Genomic DNA, 24,111 nt, shown 5'->3' on the forward strand with positions numbered 1-24,111 from the left:
TCATGACTTTTTGCAGATAACAGTTTCGACCACAAAAGTGTTTTCAAAGTGACGAATACGATGACAGTTTCCAACCTCGCGTCGACTGATACCTGGAAGTGATTGAAAGAGAGGAGAGAGGAAAGTCAGCAAATGATACTCTGTAAGAGCTGAAGCAAGTTAGGGAAGGAAAGCAGATGAGATACAAGGAACAACACAGCCCTTATGAAAAGCAGCATAATCTGGTCTTTGGAAGAACAGTCATATTCTCAAAGCCATAGTCTTGCGGTAAGAGTTGCTGTGAGATACAGGGGACACCTCAAAACCAGCTGACCTCAGCTGGCAGCACCTCAGTGTTATCTCAGAGACCAGAAAGCCTCACAAAACCAGCAGATAGCTGGTACAGAGCACAGCTCTAAATGTAGCCGAAGAAGGGCTTAAAATCACCACCCCTCTGGCTGCTCGTACTCCCGCACACACTGATCCTGCTACGGCTGCAGCCTCTCTGGGAAACAAGTCATCCTCCCCATGCCCTCGAGGGAACTGCAGGACCTCAATTCTGGGCAGCTCTGCCAGGCAGCAACCCCACTCTTACAGCAAATCTGGTGGTGGCCTGCTGATAAGTGTCAGGCCTCCAAGAGAGCAGCAGCCAGCATGCCAGCAGCCCCACAACTGTGCAGCTCCCATTAGGAAAGCAGCTACAAACTACAGTCATGGTGACTTCTGCAGCCAAGTGCTCCCAAGACCCTACAGCTTCCACAGAGATCCAAACTCAGTCTGACTACAGTTTCATGTTTCAGGTGAGTCTTTATGTGCACTGCTATCTAAAGTCAAATAAACACAAATACTGAAATGAAGGATGGGGGGTTTTGCAGCAATATTACCATTTGTATACAAGATGCATATTGCTGATTTTCATTAAATCATTTCAAGGTAGTTCACCGTTCTCTCCTCACAACTTTTCCCATATTATTAGAAATTTAATTAAATAAAGGCAATTTGCAGATCTAATCTGCCCTGAATAGCTGCCACTGAAGAGGGTGTCTCCATTAGGGAAATTTTCCAAACAGTTCCCAACAGTTCTGCTATTAGTTCAGCCCCAGGAGCCCACACACAAATGAACTGCTGGCTCCTGCAACCATTTTCTCAATGTTTCTATTAAGCTGATAGATGACAGAAACACAGCAAGCCAGCACCCATTTGCAGCAGCAGCATCCTAGATGAGGGCTTAGATGAATTAGACAGGGGAAAACCTCAAAAGATCTCCTGTGTGCTTACACCCACAGGCAAACCTCCCCTCTCATCAAAAGAAGCCAGCAGGGCAGAGATGGTGGCTGTGGTGTGTGGGGAAGAGAGCGAGGACAGCTGAACACAGGCAGGCTCTTACGTCTCCTTGCGCTCCTCCGCTTCAGCCTGTAGGTCTCCTTGCCACTGCAGAGGCGGTAAATGAAGGAGCCGAGCTGCTCCATGTCATTGACGTGTTCGGTCGCGATCATCTCCTCTTGGATTATGTACGTCTGAGGCAGGTATGTCCCTTTCTGAAATGACACAGTTCCATCAAAATAAAGCACAAGTGGTGCCATCATCCCCTCCTCAAACAGAACCGTCTTACACATTGCTCCAAGGATAGACAACTAAGGCTTGAGCAGCCTGGTCTAATGGAAGATGTTCCTGCCCATGGAAGGAAGAGTTGGAACTAGATGATCTTGAAGGTCCCTTCCATACCAAACCATTCTATGATTCTACGGTAACTGTGGAAAGTTCACTATGTGGTGGCTCAGACTCCACTCATTGAAGAAGTAAACTGTCCCATGCTACTAACACAGAGCACCCAAAACAGGTTAGATCCAAAACCTGAATCTTCATGTAAGGGATGAAACCAGGGTAGGATCAAACCAGTTACAAACTAGTTTTAAAGGAGGGCATATGAAGCTGTAACTCTGAGATCACAACAAACCCATTTGTAGAGGAATCAAGGCTCAATTAAAATACCAGAAACACCACTGAAAATATGCATTTTACATTTACTTCAAAAGGCAAAACCCAGCCCTGCTCAGATTCCAACAGTTTCCTGAGTTTCTACTCAGTCCATTCAGCATAGCCACAATAACATCCTTACAGACCACAGGAATGAGGACTAGAGCTGGGCCATGGGTAACACATTTAGAAACACTGCTCTGCATGGCATCAGTGGGTACTTGGGGTAAAGTGAGCTCTGGACACATCTCCAAAGCCCAGGGACACTGTCCAGCAGCTCTGGGGCCATGCCGGATGGCAACTCACCTCAAGGATCAAGCTAAGGCAAAGAAGCACACATGAGCTTCCTGATGCTGGGATGGAGGCCATTAGGAAGACCAGGGTGATGAGTGAGGTGCCTGGTGTTGGAGTATATGGCAGAAAGCCACCAGAGGCTAGAAAAAACAGGGAGAGAACAAATGGGGTCCTGCTGGCACCCTAGGGCTGGGGGCAGCCTCTTTCCCTACAGGAAAGGCATCTTCTTGGCAATGAGGGCTCTCCACAAGCTGATTCCCAGATGCTCAGGGAACTTGCAGCTGTCTGGGCATCATTGTAGCAATAGGAAGCTGTGTAACAAGTACAGCTTAGGCTGAGGGACACTTTGGAGCAGACTGGATGCTAACTAGGCCATGAAACCGACTAATTTCTGGTCCTTTTTGTTTAAGAGCAGTCAAAGAAAGATAGAACCAGCAGATCCTGGAGCCAAAATATATATAGTTGGGGTGGAAAGCAACCAACAACAGCACCATTGCATATACCACCTCATTAGTTTCCACCATAGGACTTGTTATCTCCATAGAGATGTACCTGGAAACAAACTGTCTTCGCTTGGTGCCGTGCTGCTGGGCTGACATAGCCTACTGGATCAATAAAGCTCTCCTCTCATGCTGTACGACTAGACTATTAATGGAAGTTTTGTACTACACTAACACAACAGTTCTGCAAGAAATTCAGTTATTGATTCTCAGTGGGAGAGTGCAGGAGAGGGCATGTGATATGTGCAGTTACTGGCAGGTGCTGTCAGGTTAACACTCGGGGCTGGGGCTCAGGATTTGCCATATCCTTGACATGGTGACAGGACTTAGACTCATGCACATGATCCAGTTCCCCCATTGTTTTAGATTTAAATAGCTGTGGTCACTAAAATAACCAGGAAATATTGCTCCTCCATTATAGGACTGTGCAGCACACATAGTATCAAGAGTTTTAGCAAACTAGAGCACTGAGCATCTTAAGTTCTCCAAAAGATGTGGATCCTCTGTCATGTAACTGGGTCAGCTCCAATTTCCTGCTTCTGCACAGTGGGGAGCATCCTTTCATCCTTTTCTCTCAGACACTTAGACAGCACTATTTGCTAAACCATGACATATATTCAGAAAAAAAGCCTACAAGAAGTGGCAGGGCTGCCATTTACAGGCAAAAAGTTAAGACACAAGAGGCCTGGTAACACATAAGTGGTGACAGCAGCAGCAGGACCTGAGTCTGGTATGCCATGCCCACACATGGCAAGGACTGCAGAGCAGGCAGAGGGCACACAGCAAAGTCCCACACACGAAATCCCTGTCCTGGCCAAAAGCTAACATTACTTGCTGGACCAACATTTGGTCCGGAAAACAGGACTGAAGCCATTGAACATCAAAACTAAATCTTCAGCTGGAAACTAGTCTCATTCATTGGTGACTTGACTGGACTCAAAGGAGCAGAGAAGGTGAAAGGAGGCATAAGAGGAGAAAAGAAAAAGTCTCCAAGTCCAAGGACTCATCCAGCATTCAAACAGGAGCATATCAGAGAATCTTGCCAAGTCATCAGGTGATGAAGAGAAAAATCTACCTCCACTGCCTGACAGGGGCCACTAGCAAGGCTGTATCTGTGAACATGAGGATCACAGGCTAACAGTACAGTTAGCTGGGGAGAGGCCCCAGTCACAGCCATCCTGCTCAAAGCAGGGGCAGCTATGAGATCAGACCAGGTTCCTCAGGGGTTTGTCCAATTTGGTGCTGCAAACCTCCAACAAATTCAAGGAGGCAGCATAACCTTCCTGGGTAACCTCTTCCACTGCTTCTGTCCTCATGGCAAAAAACTTTTTCTGAGCTCATACCTCAGCTAAACACTTAAAAATAATGTCTCTAAGGTGCACATTAAACATAGACAGATTGGACATTTATCCATCCCAACAATCAGAAAGTTATTTAAACCCACATGTGCTCTGTAATCTCTCTAAAGAATCAAACATCTAAGACCATTTAAACTGCATCTTCATCCCCTCTTTAATTTCTGATAAACTACTTTCATTGACTGTGATTTTATATTCCTTGGTTTAGGATGTGCCCAACATTCCCAATATCTCAGTTTTATTTCTGGGGCTCTGCTGTCAGCTTGAGCAATCCTGCCTTTTCCACTTCCCTCTGCCCCAGGGACTGGTCAATTGCCACGGTCAGAAGCTGTGGCTGGTTCGGAGCAAGTTGTAAGTAAATATGTGTTGCATCCCAGCAGGGCTTCCAGCACACTTGCCAGATGGCTGCGGCGCATGAAATTGCAAAGACTGATAGGAACCAAACTGGGAGTTTGACAAGGGATGGAGATCAAACATCGCTCAAGGCACAACCTTTTGCCTCTGAGCTTATCCTCCTAGAAAGCTCATCACACTGTGTGCAGTGGCGAGTGAACACAGGGAATTTAAGAAAGAACTAGATTGTTTTAGCTTTTCTTTCTTTCCTTTTAAACAGACCCTTGCAGAAGGGAATAAAGATTTAGGCTCAATGCCATGCTTTACCTGCAAAAGACTGAGATAGATATTCACCTTCTGCAGTCCTAAAAACCCTGTTTTTTTCCTGCTGTTAAGATTAATAGCACTCTATTTTAAACGGACTGCATTCCGTCAGTGCTATACCAGCATGGGCTTCTGAACTGAACGAAACCACTGGTACTAAACCAAATTAACACTGGCTGTGACCAAAACTGCATGAGCTCAAGTCTGGTCTTGCAGCTTGCAGCACAGCACGGGGGGCAGTGCAGATTCCCCCTAAAAAGGGTGAAAGCAGAAGGGCTGGTACTCCACAAGGGACACCGAGAGCTTTGCAAACAGCAAGCTACAGCAGTAACCACAGCAAGGGTGAAAGGAAGGAAATTTTTCTTTTTTCCCCTTGATTCCTAACACCATAGAGAAGGAATTTGCTGCTTCTCTGTACCACCCTGGCCAGGTTAAATGTGTCATGCCAATGCTACCATGCTGTCTGCAGAATTAGTATCTCAGCTAAAACTGCTGAAGCCTTCGCTCTGCATGAAGGCTCAGCTCTGTCAGGGCCAAGGCTTATTTCCACAGACACAGGAGTTTGGATTTCCCATGAGCTTCCAGCTAGCACCCATGAGCCAACTCCAGAGAAGCATACAAAACAAGCAGGATTGTGACTGTACCTTCACGTTAACCAGCAGCTCCCACAGGTTGCGAGGAGGCATCACGATGGTGGTGTTTAGCTCAATGACATAGCACTTATCCAGGGTGATGTCATGGTAAGCTGTCAGACCCTGCAGGCCAAGCACAGAGATTAAGGAATTGAGCCCTTCACAATGAAATGTGGCAGTGAAAACAGGTGGAAAGAGGGAATTCAGGGAAGACAAGAAATGCTTTAAGCAACAAACTTGTCCACAGACCTCCTACAGAGGGAGTCGTGTTTTATGTGGTGTACTTCTGTTTGGAGTATGCTGTTCTGGATGACTTCAGTGCCTTTTCACAAGTAAACCATGTTCTTGTGTTTGCATTAAGATGTTAATTCGTCTTTTTTAAGTTTTAAGCTGTAATTTTAAAGAAATATGAGAAAGATCTTGCCCCCTGCAGATGTGTATCAGTCTACAAAAGAAGTAATATGGCTTGCAGTGCCAGTAGGGATGGAGTAGGTTCTTTGATGCTTAAGTACAGGAATTTATGAAGTGCATTATGAACTGGTCCGGTGGAAATAATGTCAAAGGAGATTAAAATGGGGTTTGGATGTGATAAACATGAGGACAAAAGGAGAGTCAAGTCTTTAGGATCACTAAATTGATAACCAGGTTGGAAAATTTTCAGAGAGGGCTTTGAGAAGAAGAGCTCAGTAACAGGACCATTGTAGAAGTCTGTGACAATCACCACAGCACCAGGCCACGAGCACCATGCTGGTGCAGCCCTGCTCAGTGCCTCCGGAGGCCCCAAGATGTTCTTACTCGCTGGAAATCATGGATGATATCTGCAGGGTCGCTCCCGCCGAACTGGGGCACTGGGACATTGATTTGCTCATAGTTCTCCTCGATGTAAATCTTGACATCTTCGTGCAGCTCCAGCTGCCCTTTGAAGGGCGAATAGAGAGAGTCTTCGTACAGCACGCCGCAGTGAAAGACACTCTCGCGGGGCAGCTGCAGGGACGAGATCCAGGTGGAGATACAACACTCATACACCCAACGACAACTACAGCAGACACAGGAAGAGAGGTACCCATACTGGGTAAGCACAGCCCTTTCAGAGACATGCTGGAGAGTATTTTGAGATCAGTTTTTTTACCAGAAACCATTCCTGATGAAGATAGTGCAAAACACCCCCGTGACATGACAATGTCTCACTTCCTGCTAGCCAGGTCCAAAGGGAATAAAAGGTTCCTGATAGGATTTCACAATAGGATAATTCAGAAGGACAATCAGCTGTCTGTAGGCTCTTAAAATCTCATGATCAGGCCATTCACATCCCTCCACCGACACAGCTTTCGGTAACTGCATTTTTCTACATAAGGCATGTAAGCTTTGGGCAAGTAGAACATCATTTCTACAAGCACTTGTAGATTTTATATGGTAAATGCACCAAAACAAAGCAGCTTCACCTCACTGCAAGCTTACTGAGAGCTGCTGCTCTCCAGGACTCCAGAAGCAGCACAAGGTACAGGCAAAAGAGCTAATGCAGTGTGAGCAATCAAATTTGAGCATGAGGATCACAGGGCCAAAGTGCAGCTGTTGGAGACTGAGACACAGAGGACCCATTGCCTTGGTGTGCAAAGCACCTCTGACCATACTGAATGGACTTTGCTGTGCAACTGGCTATGAGCTGTCACTGGAACAGGTTGCCCAGAGAGGTGGTAGGTGCCCTATCCCGCGAAACATTCAAGGTCAGGTTGGACATGGCTCTGAGCAACCTGCTCTAGCTAAAAATGTCCCTGCTCACTGCAGGGGGGGGTGGACTAGACGACCTTTAAAGATCCCTTCCAACCTAAACCTGTGATTTGGTATTGCAGGCAGGCTGTTGGGGTGACAACAGGTAGCTCCAAATGGACCAGTGCTGTTCAGCATGCACTAAGGGTAGGTTTTCAACTGGGTGATGGACTGAATGCTGTCCGTAATCTGGTCAATAACCTTTCCTCCATGCCAGGGGCTTCTCATATGAAAGGGTCCACAACAAAAGCTGTGCAACAGAGTCCCATCACACTTAGAGAGACACGTGTGGGAGGCTTGACCACCCCTACAACTGTCATGGGGTTTCCAGATCAGGTATAACTGAGCACAGGTAATAAAGCGAGATTGCAAATTAATTTGACGCAAGAAAATTTATGGCACAAGGGAGTGTATAAAAGACTACACTGCGGAGTGGATAAATGCTGGCTGCAGAGACAAAGGTGGTGCTGGGAGAACTCATTCACTAATTGCTGCTCCACAGCAGAACGAGGGCTTCAGTGCCAATAGATGCTCTAGGGTTTCTTGGGTAGACACTCAGCAAGTCAGGGAGCTCAGCAGTTTCTTCTGTGAAAAGCAGCTCTGCCTGGTCTCTTTTCTGATGCTCTGACCCACCACAGCACCCAGCACCTAAGCCAGCCCAGGCTCTGCACAGATGACAAGGAAGAAAATGTGCTTAATTTAACAGAGGCTGAGGGCACACCTTCCATACCATCTCCTACTTACTTTTCACTTCTTTGCTTGCTTTATTAATAGCAGCACATATTTTTGTTACACTTACAAAGTTTTGCTGTGCTGTGGCCTGAAAAGCCCATAGCAAAAAGCTGCTCCCTTGCCTCTACCTTCCTGCTAGAACAAGGGCTTGTTCCCTCCTCACAACAAGCCACACTTTCAGATTGCCTTTCCTCTGACAGCAGTGACTTTGGGTTTAAAAGGCAGAACTGGCAGTGTATTTTTATGGGGTTAAAAAAAGCCAAGAAAGGTAAAACAAAGCCACAAGGGAGGGGTGTGGAGGGTTTCTGGAAGGCCCTTTCTGGCAGTTGGTGTGAAGATGAGTCTGAGCCTACCACTTCAGACATGCCTTGTCTGCAGTGTCCAGAGGATTGGCTCCTGAGTTACCACAGTGCAAAGGAGTAAATAACAGCAACACTTATTTCAAAGGTTGAAGCAGCTTGGCTGGCTGTTCCAGCTGAAGAACCATCAGTCCTTCCTAACTCATCCCTACCTGGGTGATGAAGAAGTATCTGTACACATACATCGATGCAAAGACCAAGCCCAGGAGCAGGACAAGGAGACCCATGGTCAGGTAGCACACCCCACTGAGCGATGACCTTCGTCCCTGCACCACGGGAGCTGGCTCCTCCTGTGAGACAAAAATTAGAGCATTGGTCAGCTGCTGCTGCAAGGGATCAGGAAATCCACCACATTTTATGCAAAGGCCACACAGGGGTTTGTGGTGTGCCAATGAAGAAGACAGGCATCATCCTGTAAAGCAACTTCACATCTGATAGCATCCTGGTAAGAGTAAAACTCCTCATCTGCATTTTGCTCTCCTACCATTCCCATAGATTAAAAAAATCCGTGTATGAACATAGACACATAGATGGACACTCTGCTTCCCACCAGCTGCACAGAACAAAGCCCAGATTTGTTTCAACAGCCAATAAGGATCGACTGAAAAAGGGGAAATCAGGAGCTAACAGTTCCTGGCTACAGAATGTAACAGTATTTATGTTGTACTCAAAAACTGTCGTTGAAACACTGCCATTCCTGCAGAACTTTCTGGAAGAAACTTTTGAGGTGGAAATTACTGGTCTCAGAAAGGTACCTCCTGGCCCTGCTGAGGTAAGCTTACCCAAACAGCTGCATAGATCTCAATTTCACTTACAAGCAGATTCCTGCGCACCTTCCAGGAACACTGTCAGAGCATCAAAACTCCCTACATCTGCTGTTTTTAGTGCTGCCCAATCTACACAGACAGTAGCCAGCTCACCTCATTACAGATTTTAAAAAGCAGGGCAGTGAAAAGGCAGAGTTACCCCCCGGGGACCACTCATCCTAGTCTATGATGCTCTTGTTTTAAATACCAAAATAACCCTCCAAAATGTTAAGCAGGAGGATGTAAGACCTTTCAGAAGCAGATGAAAGAAGCTGGTTCAGAGATGCCCCAGTTTCTGCACAGAAAAGCTGAAAGCTGCCCTCAGCTGAGCAGACAGGCAGGGGAAAGAGGTGCCAGGGCAGGCTCCTGCAGATTAACTCCCTCTGCGCAGTACGTGACCTGAGGTGTTTGTTTAGAACACTCTGCACAGCGAGCCAGAGACCAGTACAAACTGCAAGAGCAAATCAAAAAGCAAAGAACAGCCTCTCATTTCTAAGACACATCACTTTTAAAGAAAGATGTATTTCTCCAGGGCAACACGGTCAAAAATCCAAAAGGTGGTGCAGATGCTGAAGCCCCAAGGGGAGATGACCCTGGGTCCCTGCCACCCTCCAGCACTGTGGGACCAGCTCTGCCCAGTGGAACTGCAGCAAACACCTCTTTTCCCTTTCTCTGCCATGGAGTAGTAGCCTTTGCAAAACCAGCTCAGTCCCAGGCTTGGAGGAATCAGGTTGCTCCTGCCCTGAGACTAGAGCACTCCAGCATCCCTGGGGCACCCATGAGCAGTCTGCCAGGCAGGGGTTCTTCCTACCTCCCTAGCACCTGAGCTCTGAGGTACAGAGATAGGATCCTGAAACCCCTCTGCTACCTGTTCCAGCCAACACAGACTGCTCCAGCTATTGATGTTTTCTCTCCTAGCTACACTCAGGCTGCGAAGACCAAATTGCTTTGGGAGAGCTACAGTTCCAGCACACCTCCAGGAGAAATTAATCTATATTTATTTCTCCTTCATCCCAGCTGTTGAGAGACCCACAGCACCCTGTACACCGCCAGCTCCCTACATTGCAGGATCAGTGCAATCAGTTTGCCACTGCTCCTCCAGCAAATAAAGAGAAGAGCAAACTTCAAAAATATCACATTTTAAATTCACTTCTAATATTTCCCTTCCTCTCCTTCTGCAGACAAGTGTCAGCAACTGTATCGAGTCACAAAGAAAAGGAGAAAAAGAGGAAGGAAAAAAACCCCAAACTAACACATTCCCTAGAAGAAATTGAAAGGCTCTCTGACATGAGCTGCTAGGACAGAAAGTCATGCTGTATGTCAAGTGTTTCACAAAAACAGATTTCCCCAGATACTTGTAATCAGAGAAAGAGTGCAGACAGTGGAGATGAAGAGGAACAAAAACATCTTCTGCTGCTGACACTGAAGCATGGCCAAGAAAGCATTTAATGCTCCACAAGAGAATTACATCTGAAAGATGCCAGGTGCCCACGATGGGTAATGCACTGCTCGCTTCCTCAGTGAGCTGCAAGTGCTACATCCATGGAAAGCTCGGGGAGAGGGTTCAGAAGGACACAGCAACTCAAGGAGGGGGAAAAAAAGCAGCTTTGGTATTTGCTAGAGCAGCTCTGTGCTCTTTGCTCAGCCAAAGACACAGCAAGATATCCCACCTCTCACCACCAAAGGAGATGAGTATGGCTCCCTACAAACCATTCCTGGTTTTGGGAAAAACACTGAGTCCTGCATTTTGGGAGAAGGCATGGGAAATGAAGCAGAGCTTTGCCCTGTGAGAAGTTACAAAATACCAGAAGAAAATGAAAACCATCTTCAAATTCTGAGAAGAAACTAAAACTCAACAGCAACCATTCCAGTGGAGAGGAGATTAAGGCAGTGAGGTTGAAAATGCTGCCAGGCAGGCCAAGGGGAACAAAATGTTGCACAAAACTCACCCGCACAAACCCTCACTTAAATATGCATCTCTTTTCCCTAGCCCAGCAGATTAAAAGGCCACCAGCATTTGTCACTATGAATGAATTACAATTTAAAAGCAGCTACACGTCAGTTGGTACCTTGGCTTTGGGCAGGAGGCATTCTCAGTGCTGACAGTCTGTGGAGAGAGGAATGCCCAAACCTGCTTTAACAGATACCTGTTCACTTCACCTCAGATAAATCTTCACAAGGCTGGAAAAACCCAAGAAGCTTCTTTCACAGGCTGCTGCCACTTCATGCCACAACGTACCTCCTTCCCATGGGACCACCACTCCCTGCAGCTGAAATGGGGCTATTTTAACAAATGGGAAATACATCCCAGTTGAATCCCATCCTGCTGTAGGAACACCTGCCTGGCTCCCTGGCAAGGGAGCAGTTTTCCCCTAAGCTAACCTAATCATAAAGAGCACCAGGTGGTCCCAACAGCAAGCTGTAGGAGAAGCCATCCCTGCCAGAAAGACTCCCAGAACCAACTGGCAAACCAAATCATGCACCATGCTCACGTCACATGGCAAAATTTGCAGATCAGCATTGCTGGTCTCCAAGAATTTCAGTGACAAGGAGAAGAATTCTCTCGGCAGCAAGGCTCTCCTGGAGAGCAAGTCACACCTTCAAGATGTGCATTTCCACCCAGGAAAAAAATCAAAATATTAATGTCCAAAAATGCTTTAAGTTCACCAGATGCTTAACAAGAATTAACATCAGAATTCATTAACCAGACACTATTCTTGCAACAAGCCATCCTACTGATTTTCTGCTTCAAACAACTATGGGGTTTTTTGACCAAGAGAAATGGTGAAGGTTAAGGTCAAAAACATCCTTGGGCAGAGATAGGGACAAGTATTTCAGCTCAGCAAATGGGTTTTCCATTCCTTTCCTTGCTGTTTTAACTATTCCAACAGATGGGCATATTTTACACACAAAAAACCCCAACATAAGACCCTTCCTCTCCTCCTTGTGCTGCACAAAAGACAAAGATTTGTTTGCTTCTCCATAAACAAACAGATGGAGAGGTGACAGCAGTGGAAGAAGAGCATGATGTCCATGGTCCAGGTGCTATGGATGTGCATGTGAGGAGGATGCAGAGAGCTCTGCAGGTTATTCCACTGCGATTTCAGGGCAGGCAAATTCTGCCACTCCACGTGATGATCCTTTCTTTCTTTCCTCCACAGGATGATCCTTTTTATCTTGGCACCACCACATTCTCCAGCGCCAGTGCAGAGACAGCAAAAGTCACCACTTTGGTGACCCTACCAGAGGAGTTTGGGCTGGCTCCCTTTCCAGTGGTAAAACTGGCAGAGGCGATAGGCAAAGCTCCTTCTCTTGCACAGCTTGTGAAGAAGGCACAGCTCTCTCTTCCCCTGCATGGGCAGTGGGGGAAAGCACCCATCTCAAGAAGAGCATCTGTGTGGCTTGGTTTTCTGCCACATGTTGTCCTGCTAATACTTCATCCCTGTGGGCAAGAGACAGAGGCAGCTCCAGCACACAAGCCTGAATAAGCAGCCATGCTGACTCAGCTCCAGTTTGCAGGTGCAACTGCTTTGCAAGACACTCAGCCCAGCACCCAGCAGCAGACAGAATACTGAAATATAACAAGGAATTCCTTCTCTTGGATAGAACAGGCTCTTCCCTATGCTTCTGCACTCTGCCTGCTCTCAGGTCTGGCACAGGAACAGAGCACAGGTGGCAGATACCCAGATGGGAGAGGATGAAGTTATGATACAGACCATTTGGTCGAGGCTTGAAATTAGCCTGAGGCAGGGAGGCAAAAAGTCCTAATTCAGTATTTGCAGATTTTCTTCAGAATTTCAGGGCTTGCTGAGGACATGATGATAACGACTGGTGCCTTATTATCCCTATTTGTGCTTCATGGGCACAATATCTGATCCACAGCATGGAACCCAAGCCCAAAAACCAGAGTAAAACAGAGCAGGGAAACCATCAATGCCTGCCAGGCACTGCCAAGAGCACCTACTGCTGAACTAACCCTCCTGGCTTCACAGTGCTGAGCCTTTGGACACAGCAATAGCAGAAGCTGTGAAACCCAGTGGTATGTCGCCTTTGGTATTCCTCAGGAATACAGTATGTGGCTCTGAAAAAACAGGTATTTCATTCCATTGCTCCTTCATCGCCAATGGCTTGCTGATGATGGGGGAAGTATGGAAATTTTAAGTGTCATGTCATGCCTTGTTCCTTCCACCTCAGCAGAGACAGGCTCAGCTCATGCCCTTTCCCTGCTTCTTTGGAAACAGCTGAGTTCTCCACAAACCATTTTTCCTGCATTTCCAGGACACACAGGTCTGAAATCTTTCATTTTAGATGTAGCAGGGCCTGACAAACAGGGGACACAGCTCAGCAAGTGTCTAAATATAGACCACCAACAGGCAAAGAACCTTGGGGTGACTAAAAATAGCAGCTGTGATTCTGACAGAACTGACAAGTGAAGAGAGAAGTGTGATGCAGAGAAAACACTCAGAGGGATGCAGTTTTGAGAGGAGTGCTATCTGAAAGGCAGCAAAATATGTCACCCCTCTCTGGCAGGTTGCTTGTTTCAAGGAAGCAGCAGCCTGAGCTTTTCACACAGAAGATGTACTGAGCAACAAGAGGCACTGCCACAACCAGCCGCAGCCTCCTCAGAGGACGTAGGCTCGAAACCTGCAAAAGACACATCACCAAATGTAACTGATCTTGCCCTTTACTCATTCCTGCAAAAACAGTTCAAGGTCTCTACCTCCAGCACATAAAGCCCCATGTTCACAATCAAAATCACTTACAAAATGTAAGGACTTGCAATAGCAGCATCTCCGCTAACTTCAGATGGAGAAACCTCACAACTGACTGCTGGAAAACTGTAGTGCTGCTGCACTGGGTGTAAACTGGTATGGACTGATCTCTCCTGTGAGGTGCCAGGCTTGGATTTCAGTGCCACCTCTTGGAAAAGTGACCCCCAGATCTGCACTGACAGAGCTTGTTCTTCCCACACAAAGCAAAACCTTCCCATCATTTGTGTACCCCATAGAGAGCATCCCTACTACCCACAGATGCCAGCACTTACTGCCGTGCATGATAAAAAGCACTAGAGAGTTTGGGGGATAAATCATCGGGCAAGGAGATCCATACCTGCCTCCCAGAGACAAGCACTCCTCTTATTTAAGCATTCAAAGCCAGGGATGCTCAGCAGTGAAGAGTCCCCAGGGATGGCCAACCAGGGTCTGAGACTGGGGTACTTGCCAAGCTAGAGTTCTGGAGAAGGAAACTGAAGGACTAAGCACAGGGAAAAGGCAGATGGAGGATAAGAAGGGGCAGAGCAATGGAGAAAAACAACCCATCGCAGCAAAAGCAGTTCATCATCACATGCACCAAAGCATCTCCCACGCTCTAAAAAAGGCTCCTCTGCCAGGTAATGCAAAATGAGTCCTGTCCTCAAGAGCAGTTAAGCTCAGAGGCAAGAGAGGGAGTGAAATAAGGAGAAATACCTGGTAACACCAAGGGTGAAACAGTGCCTGGGCAATCACCCCAGCACAGAGTCCCAGAGGTCAGTGCTTAGCACTAGCAATGAGACACCTCTGAACAAGCCCAGTATCTGAAAGGAAAGTCCTTCCAGGCTGAAGAGCATTTCTGATACTTGAAGTCAGTGTGATGGTTAAAGGCTATATCTTAAATTTTTTTTCTCACAGAGTTTGAGCAGAAAAGTGAAAGAATGTAAATAAATCACTATTGGGTGTAAGAAAGCAAAATAAGGATTATTCTAAACACTTCCACTGTAGAGATAGAAATGTTTAAGAGTCAGTACTCAAAACAAGGTACAGGCAGTCTCTCTCAGTCTGTCTGACCTGGGTTTCTCTCCTGGCTGGGTAACACACACACCCACATACTGACCTTGACGAGCTAAGTTTAACAAACCTCTCTCTGCTTCTTGGCTTTCTTCCATTTGGCTGCTCTGAGAAAGAGGGAGGAAAAGAAGTGGGGGCCCCTCAGGGAAGAGAAGCACAGCCCCTCTGGGGGCCAGGGGGCTTCGTTGTGTTTTTCTGTTGATTGTACATATTTGTAAATGTTGTGAATAGTGTATATTTGCACACATTCGTTGCATTTCATCATGGATTGTAGTTTTGCCTGTAAATACAGCTTCATTTGCTTCCAAACTGAGTTAGCCTGGTTATTGTTAGTGTGGGAGGAGGATTCCAGCTCTCCACACCACAACAGTCAGAAAAGAAAATAATGTGTGCATGCATGGAGTGAGGGAGAACCATACACACACACACAAATACATATATATATGGCACCCAGTTTCCAAGGCAACCGAAGTCCCCGCACACAGTACTTCAGCAGCGCTTGTGCAGGGCACTCAGAGCATTTCTACAGAGAACACAAGTGATGGGTTTTGGACTCAAAGATGCCTGGAAACCAGAAAAAAAAGAAAGCAACCCAAAGCCTGTAATTAAGACACTATCACAGCCAAAGGCAAAAAGGTTGCAATAAATGAATCTAATCACATCCTTAAACCACACCACTGCATGTGACTAGCAACAAAGCCACCTGCCTCAAGAGTCACCTTGGAGCACTGGAAATTAGAATATCAAAACCAACCACTGGCTAATTAAAAGCCCCAGCTTTGTTGCTATATGACAAAGACAGCAGGGTGTTAAAAATGCAGCTGAGCATGTGGGAGCTCCGAAGTACTCAGTGATCATATTTTCCTTCTTCTCTCTTGTCAGCAAAAGGGATATAAACTCCTCTCTTTTCTCACTTATCCATCCCTTTCTGGAACTAAGGGGCTGTTTCTCCTCCCTCGTTGCACAAGGGTGAGAAATGAATTTCCATATTTTATTTTTTAAATTTTTTTTGGCATAGGCACAATAACTTCCAGCTGGAGTTTTTCCAGCCTCCCTCTCCTGTTTCCCAGGAGTACAACCATTCAGAGAATTAGCAGAGCCAACACAGCCCCTTGTAAAAATAAGGCTTCTCTCACCAAGCACACCGCTAGGGCCCCAAGCACCACACTGAACAGGCAGACAGGGAGAAAATAAAGAGCTGTGATAAAGAAGCAAAAAATGTCCCAATCTGGGTGTCTAATGGCCTGACTGCTAAATACAGTTGGATAAACACAGCCTGATTTCCATGTTTTCCTGATTCCAGAAATCGACAGGAGCTGCTGCCATTCACTGTGACAATGGGGAAAATCAGTCCCTGCCCCAGGCAGCTCCACCACCACAACTGAAAGGCTCTGGAGCTCCCGGGCAGACCTCACTTGGGAGAGTGAAGGAGCAAGTACAGCCAAGTGAAGCCAAGGGGTCTGAAGTGGAAGGTGACATTAAGGGAACAAAGGTTAAGCTTTGGCATTGGGTTTCAAAACTAATCTAAAGCAATTAAAGACAAAAGGTAGCTCAAGCAAGAGTGAAGTACAGTGTTGCTCTGGGAATAGGGGAAGCTCTTAAATCCAGGGATTGGCAAAGTTAAAGACAGAGTCTTGATTTAAAGGTAGAGACATGTGCAGGTGGGTAGGTGCCTGACTCTTAAAAGACCTTTGACCAATGCCAAAAATATTCAAGAATGTCAAGAAACTGAGGCAAGGAAATGCCAACAGCTTTCAGCTTGTTCTTGGTTTAGCTGAAGAGAAGCTGCTACCAGCTGCCCACAAAAAGTGTCTGCTTGCTTCCACTCTGTGGCTTGGGAGGAAGTGAGCTACAAGCCTGACTGGCCACCAAAGTGACAAGCTGCCCCATGGCAAGACTGCAGGATCATGTTTAGGAAGGAACTGGACAAACATACCATTTAAATCTATGACACCTCTGAGTTTCTACAGGCAGGGAGGCAGAGATGGTCAAGAGTAAATTCACCATTGTGGATGTCACCAAGGGCAAGCCCAGCACTGCTGATCTGGTTATGGCCAATTAAGCCATTGCTGTCCCACCTCCTTCTTCCACTAGAGGTGATTGATTTCAAAAGGCTGTCAGAAAGGAGCACACAGCCATTCTAAAAATGCTTATGAGCTGGAACTGCCTTCTGCTGGCTCTGCAGACCAGAGAGGCCAGCAGAGTCATAAACCTATCATCTTTGCTCCAAGCAGAGTGGTCAGAGTTTGGTGTTTCCAGGAGTTCAGGATGAAGCATCTTAACAAGGAAACAAGTTTCAGGTTACATTTGCCTCTTCCCTAAAACTCAGGACTTTCACAGTGTCATGTTATAAAATGAAGTCACTGCTCCCTTTCAGACCGCTAACAGAAATCATCTCTTCTCCCAGCAGCAGTGTAGGAGAACACCAACAGGCAGTCCTACGCTCAAAAAATTGCCACAAAGAAATAGTGTCTAGTTCAACAACAGCAAGAGAGAGGAGGCAAATTTACCCTTCTCAGCTTTATTGTTCAAACTGACTTTAATGGCAGGGCATGCCAGGAAGGAAGACAACTCTGCAGTGCAAGTGCAGAGGAACAAATTAGAGAAAAACAAAATCCTTCACATTGTCCTCCCTCAAACAGTAACACTGGCATTAAAAAAACAATCCAAATATGCCTAGCTTCCCACACATCACCTGGGAAGAAACTACTTGTCCAGAAGTGAAAATGCCTTTTCCATCTCATTTAAACCCACTAATGAGCAAAGACTTAGTAGTGTTAAAATCAGGAACAGTTAAACTATACACAAGGACAACTCATCCTCCCTAGACCCTCCTTCTCTCCAGACCTGGAAGCAGTGCTCTGCTGCAGGGGAGCTCCCCTCCCCTGAGCAGTCATGCACACCACCTGCCAGGCCACCTCTCCCCAGACAGTCACAACAGCAGCACAGTGCAACGACAGGGTGAAAAACAGTGTTGTGCTTATCACTTCACAGCACAGGACTTCTTACAGCAGAGCAGAAAGGGCTCCTGTCCTATGGAGCTGCAGTATTAATACATTCAGCATATGCAGCAAAACCTCACCCTCATACTCACATTTGGCTGATTTGCACCCTTTAAAATAGCTTCTTTTTAAGGGTTTCTGTGTTTTAACAAAGACATTGCTGCACCCACAGTAGGTAAAGGCAACAGGCTCTTACCATATAAAGAGTATGTACAGAGCTGCATTGGGGCTGCAACTCTCCTCCAGCTTTGGGAGAGCACACACCTCTAGACAGACATTTCAAGCTTCTCTCTCTCCTGCTCTTCAGTCTCCATCTCTGGTGAAATTTTCTGAATTCAGTCACGTTTCTATCTTTTCTGCTAGAAATAGTAATTCCCTTTCATAATCCCCCTGCCAGCTTTAGCCAGATCCTTTGTCATGCTCAGCTGGAATATCAAATATTCATGTCCAGAGTCCAGTAAGATACCCAAGTTCAGTATTTCGCCAGAGCAGATTCTGTAAGGGTCTTGAGATTTTTTTCCAGTTTAGCTCTTTTCCTCCACTTCCAAGGCATCCAGAAACCACAGAGAACTGAGAGCCGGCAACAACGTTTATTTTTAAGCTGAAGACTCCATACACAAAAAGAAGTCATCACTTCAGCCCATGTGGATATGGAAGAGTTGAGCAAAGGCCAGAAATAACCTCATGTTACAGGAGGCTTCTTTCAGTTAATATCTGTGATGCTTTAGATCTGTAACCCAAGGCCTCAACAGGGTAAAAACAGCTCAGAAGCATCAAGCCTGGACTCAAACCACAAACATGTCAACAAGCATAACCAATCCACATCGCTGCCAGTTACTTTTTCTCCCTTTCTCTGCATCTACAGCTTGCTTTGTGAAAAAGCCTGTTTAAAAGACTATTCCTCACACCCCCTTCCCTCACCATCTGTCTTTACCTCACAGCATTCTGCAAAGAAGGCACTCACAAAACCCAGCCCTGCATTGCTACAGCAGCTTCCACCAGCTTTACAGGGCCAGCAGAGATGCCTGTATGGCCAGCAAGAGCCACTGCTCCTCTACTTGCCCCATGCACTGGAGACCAGCTCTGGAACATCACTGTTCATGATGCACCAGTACCTCCAAAAGACCAGAATGAGCATTTCTGCCTGTGCTGCTCTGACCTGCTGCCACCTCCCATGAAGCACATATCCTTTTGGGCTTGCTCAGGTTGACACTAAGCAGTCACAGCTCACTATTCCCACCTGAGTGCAAAACAAGGCCGGGGAGCAGGAGTGCAGCAACAGCCCTAGCAGAGAGACACTACCTGTCTGTTAAGAGTTCCGCATTCAGTGGACCTCCTCCTCACTCAGAAGTTTCTGGGCACCACAGATGCAGCTGCCCTCTCAGGAAGCATGCTCCCCAAGAGGTTCAGGGCTTTCCCCTGCTACTTATGTACAAACATAAGCTCCTGCACTGAGCATGGCTGCCCAGGGCTGGCAGCAGGGAGGAGGCTGGGGCAGCTAGGTCATCAGCTCCCCAAGGAGCAGCAGCCCTGCAGCCAGGAGGCTGAGGCACCCCATCAGACAGCAGTGTTGAGGTGGAGTCTACAGCAAGACTGCACAAGAGAAAGAAGGGTTGGACAGACCCGGCACCAAGCAGCTCCTTCTGGCAATCTTTTCCAGACAACCAGCAAGGGTGTGGTACAAAGCCCACCCAAAAGGAAGAATCGTGTCAAGTCTTGCAGAACACAGATGAGATGAAAGACATGAAACCAAAGCCTGCTATTACTGCAACCCACCCTGCAATCAGCTGCACCCACAGCACACCACTGTGTGTATCCTGGAAACTCCTTGCAGCCCCTGGCCTTATAACCTACTGCTATGGTGTTTCCAGCAGGCTTGCCAAGAGAGGGCTCTCCCAGTCCTCCTGCTTCACCCATAAAGCCCTTCCCTCCCACCAACCAGACCTAGCAGTCACAGCCCGAGCAGACACCATCTTCCCTCAACATTCACCCTTCTGGAAAGCCAAACACAACCATGTTCAGTGGAGCCTTTCCCAGACACAGTACAGCAGGTTTTGCTTTCTGCTTCCCATCCCGACAGGTTTCTGTGAAAACAACACCTGACACACATAGAGATGCCTTCCCATTGTCTGCAAACCATCACGGTCCCCATGGACACACAGTTTGTGCTGCAGTGTTTGCTGTAACGCATGAGTCACCCCAGGCTGGTCCAAAGGAGTATTGCTTCTGTCTGGAAGAAGGGCTGAGAGAACTGGGGTCATTCAGCCTTGACGAAAAAAGGCTCAGGGAAACCTTATCACCATATTGCAGTATTTAAAGGGTGGCTATGAAGATGGAGACTCCTTTTTCAAAGAGTCATATGGAGAAGACATGAAGTAACAGGTAGAAGTTACTTCTGAGGAGATTCTGACTGGACACAAGAGGGAAATTTTTCACAAGGATAATCAACTATGGGAATAATCTCCCCAGGGAAGCAGCAGATTTCCCAACACTGAGCACCTTCAAAATTCCGATGAACAGGGTGCTGGGACACCTTGTCTAGATTGTGCTTTTCCCTGGAAAGGTTGGGCCAGACAATCCTTGAGGTCCCTTTCAACCTGAGATTCAGTGATACAGTGATGTGGCAGAGCCCTTGGCCAGGGCAGCTGAGCAGCCAAGCTCCACTAGGCAGAGAGTGAAGGGGATGAGAGGCACCTCTTCACTCCAGTACTTATCATTTACACCTTATGAAGCAGAAAATTTTAATGAAACCCTCTCTCTTCTGGCTCTTGTGCTGCCTCTGCACAATGTTAGAGGTATTTACAAGAAATCAACAACATCAAAAAACAACAAACTGACCCAAAACCCCATTCTGACTGCAGATCTCTGCCACTGGTTTTACTTGGTTCTGGTGGATTTAAATGTCCATCAGAAATGCAAGGCACATATTTCCCAGAGCAGTTAAAGACACAGCATCTGCATTTACTCCATTTCAGACCACAAATCTGGAGTTCAGTTAAAATTCCCTGGATACTGGTTTGCATTTGAGAAAATATTTTCCAGCGAACAAGAATTATTTTACTGACTGCATAACCTCAAATTGCCTTCTGCTCAATGCTGCTACATCCTCCCAGCTCCTACTAGTCACAAGAAGACTGTTCCTTTTATAAGCCCTTCAAACGTTGCAATTGCCTCAAAATTCTGTTGATTTTTCTGACAGAGTTCAAGCTGCATATTCTTTCCGAGTGAAACTGAGCTGCACAGGGGAGAAACAAGGCTCAGCACATAAAAGCCTGCTGACAGGACTCCTCACCTACTACTTTTCAGGACACATTAGCATCACAGACATCTTCCTGCCTGCCACATCTTTGCATTCACAGAGCACCTGCCAAAATTCACAGGCTGCAGAAGCCGCTGGAAGCCATGGCTGAATCATTTCCCAGCTCTGGCTCCTATCATTGGGATTGAAGTTGTGAGATCAAAGAGGAAAGGAATGCAGAGCATCTTGTTTGCATGTCACCAATGCCATTCTGCTGCAAGGCAGCTAGAGAAAACACACACAGACAGGAACTATTGGCAGCAGGAGAGAGAACATGGCAAAAAAGCCTGGCTACAGAAAGACCAACCCCACAAGCTGGGCGTTTTACATAGCAACACATCCCTCAGGCCAGCTAAGTACAAACTAGACCAAAGAATCCAGTCCCACAGACACTCTGTAAAACAGCATCAGGAAAAGGCCACCCTCTTGTCAGTGGATGTGCTGCTCCCTGGACACCCTCTTGGCTGCACTGACTCACTGCAACCTGCTCCTGTCCTGTCACTGGGTTTTCACCTATTTTCTTACACATCTGCCTGTCTGCTAGAATTAAGATACCATTGAAAGGTCATGTTTTTAAGTTCCTTTGTAACTCATGTGGGCTTAAAAGACCAACATCATGCTCCACCAGGAGTCAAGGAAAGGCCCAGGGCAATGGAAAAGAACACCAAATGTACTATTTGCTGCCTAAGCCAATTCAATTCATCCAGCAGGACCAGAATCAGAATAATTCTGATTGCCTGCATTTGGCAGGGCTAACGATGGAAATAAGCTTCTGTAGATTTTTTTTTACCATTTTAAAAACGTATTTTCTCACAATGCTTGTAAGAAGGAGCTGGAGCCTGTCTGAGCTAGTGCAGGACCAGCAGAACCACCAAGTTCCCAGGTGCAGAAAGTTGGTTTAATAGCAGCACAGGCTGGAAGTCCAGTGTGACAGTCAAATTTCAAGACTGGATATCAAAGGCAGGGAAAAAAAATCTACCACCTTCTTTTGTTCAGAATTAAGAAAGATAAAGTCTGGAAATCACCAAAAGATCACATCTGGACACGTTCCCTCATCAGAGGCTTCTAATACAGCTCCTAGGTATTAGATTAATAGATGCAATCATGACAGATTGAGCACATTCAGCCCCTGACAGCTCAGCCGAGAGCTGCAAGCACATCCGTGCACGATGTGAGAGATCACTGCAATACAAGCGACTTCCTGAACTCTCTGCAGAACTCGCCAGCTCCTGAAGCCCCTGCTGCAGAGCAGCTCACCCAGGCAGGTAATTCCCACTCACTTGGTAAGGACATGAGAACAGATGTTCTGCACTGCTGCAGGAACCACAGCAAAACCTCAGCTCCTCCATAGCTTTTTGGGACAGGGAGATATTGAGGTTTGATAAGTGATCAAACTGCATGCACAGCATGAGACATTTATGGGGAATACAGAAATGCCATTTAAGTTCCTGCTGTGACACAGACGCACTGTAATAAGGCAAACCTGACGCTTTAGGTCAGGCCTACTCTGAACACCACCCTCCCACCATACAATGTGGTATTTACCCCAGCACATTCATCTTCATTGAAGAACTTGCAAGCTGGGGGCTCTCTAGCACAGAAGACTTCAGAAACACTCAACTCCTGGCCAAACACAACAGTGCTGAAGTCACCTTCCCTTCCTTGAGGGGGGCACCAGCCATAGCACCACTGATACATGCCCAGCATTGCCTGCCCAAGACTCGCACAGCCTGGATGGAATTTGACATAATACTGCTCCAAGGCCTCAACCATGCCCTGCATCTGTCAGGGATGCCCCAATGCCTTCATTCACCTCATATCTGGCAGGATCCCAACCTCCACAGGCATGGGCACTCATTGCCCTCTGATAGTCATCACCTGAAGCCATCAGAGAAGTTCAACTTCAGCGTGTCAACCCCCATCTTGAACATTACAAAGCATCTGAAGAGCTGCATGTGCTGTGCTCCTATTCCCTTGCTCCTCTAACCTCTTCTCCATACCAACCATAAGCCTTCAGAGATGTTAGAAGCTGAAATCATTAACCCAAGAATGATCAATCCCAAATTCCATTCCACCCCTAGACCAAAGGGACAAGTTCTGACGCCACTTGTCTGCGCTGCCCATTTCCTTCAGAGACCAGGGATGGTGCTGCCCGTAACGACACCCTGCCCCATCTCTCCCTGCTCCTCCAGAATTCGGATGGCCCAACAGCCGTGAGCTGACACCGTAACACCGGACACCCTTATGCCCCCGCCTAGGAAGCCTCTCCGGACAGGACTGAGCTCCGAGCAGCCCCCCGGTCGCCCTCCAGCCCCTTGAGCTCTAACTCGGCAGGAAAGCGAGACAAGGGAGGCCACCCGGCGTACAGAAGGCGATGAGCCGCGGGGGCCGCCCGCCCGCCCCCGCCCCGCACTCACGGCGCCCGGGGGCAGCAGCACGGGGCCCGACGCCCCATCGCCCCCCGCTGCTGCTTTCTCCTTCTCCGACTTGAGGGCCGCCGGCGGCTGCTGGACGCCGATCTTCACCATGGCCGCGCACTGCCGCCGCTACCGAGCTGCCGCCGCCGCCACCGGCACCACCCCGGGGAGGAGCCGCCGCCGCCCCCGCCCCCGGCGAACGCCCGGGGCCGCTACGCCGCGCCGCTGACCCGCCCGGGGGAGCGCGGAGCCGTGTCCTCCGAGCCCGAGGGCTGCGAAGACAAACGGGGGTTTGCGACAGCAAGGCTGCGCCCGGGGCACCGGTGGGCTTCAGGAGCGGCCAGCTAGGGGGAATGCATCGTCTGAGTTTTGGACAGTGCATACAATTATGACATGATTTGGCTTGGAAGGGACCTTCTAAGGTCCACCTCCCCTGCAGCAAGCAGGGACGTCTGCAACTAGAACAGGTTGCTCAGAGAGCCATCCAACCTGACCTGGAATAGTTCCAGGG

At 47.5% G+C, this 24,111-nt stretch overlaps 1 protein-coding gene across 2 annotated transcripts; it reads right to left on the reverse strand.

Moving 5' to 3' along the window:
- ITM2C (integral membrane protein 2C) lies at positions 1–23,711 on the reverse strand. 2 transcript variants are annotated; one of them, XM_054386067.1, is made up of 6 exons: positions 23,601–23,711; positions 8,408–8,545; positions 6,193–6,381; positions 5,410–5,520; positions 1,367–1,517; positions 1–92 (listed from the first exon to the last, which is right to left on the reverse strand). In XM_054386067.1, the coding sequence occupies exons 1-6, from the start codon at positions 23,709–23,711 to the stop codon at positions 1–3; spliced, it is 792 nt and encodes a 263-aa protein (XP_054242042.1). The 2 variants fall into 2 exon arrangements, with proteins under 2 accessions (XP_054242042.1, XP_054242040.1); XM_054386065.1 differs by having other exon boundaries at positions 23,550–23,711.
- Between the last annotated feature and the right edge of the window lie 400 nt (positions 23,712–24,111).

The sequence above is a fragment of the Indicator indicator genome, chromosome 13, assembly GCF_027791375.1.
Source record: "Indicator indicator isolate 239-I01 chromosome 13, UM_Iind_1.1, whole genome shotgun sequence".
NCBI classification, from domain to species: Eukaryota; Metazoa; Chordata; class Aves; order Piciformes; family Indicatoridae; genus Indicator; species Indicator indicator.

What these genes read in the sequence shown, in the direction of transcription:
- ITM2C (XM_054386065.1), bottom strand. Translation starts at nt 23,711, where the DNA reads ATGGTGAAGATCGGCGTCCAGCAGCCGCCGGCGGCCCTCAAGTCGGAG. An exon ending in GATACTTCTTCATCACCCAG is followed by an intron (nt 6,382 to 8,407) that starts GTAGGGATGAGT and finishes TCGTCCCTGCAG; the next exon opens with CTGCCCCGCGAGAGTGTCTT. An exon ending in AGCTGCTGGTTAACGTGAAG is followed by an intron (nt 1,518 to 5,409) that starts GTACAGTCACAA and finishes GTGTCATTTCAG; the next exon opens with AAAGGGACATACCTGCCTCA.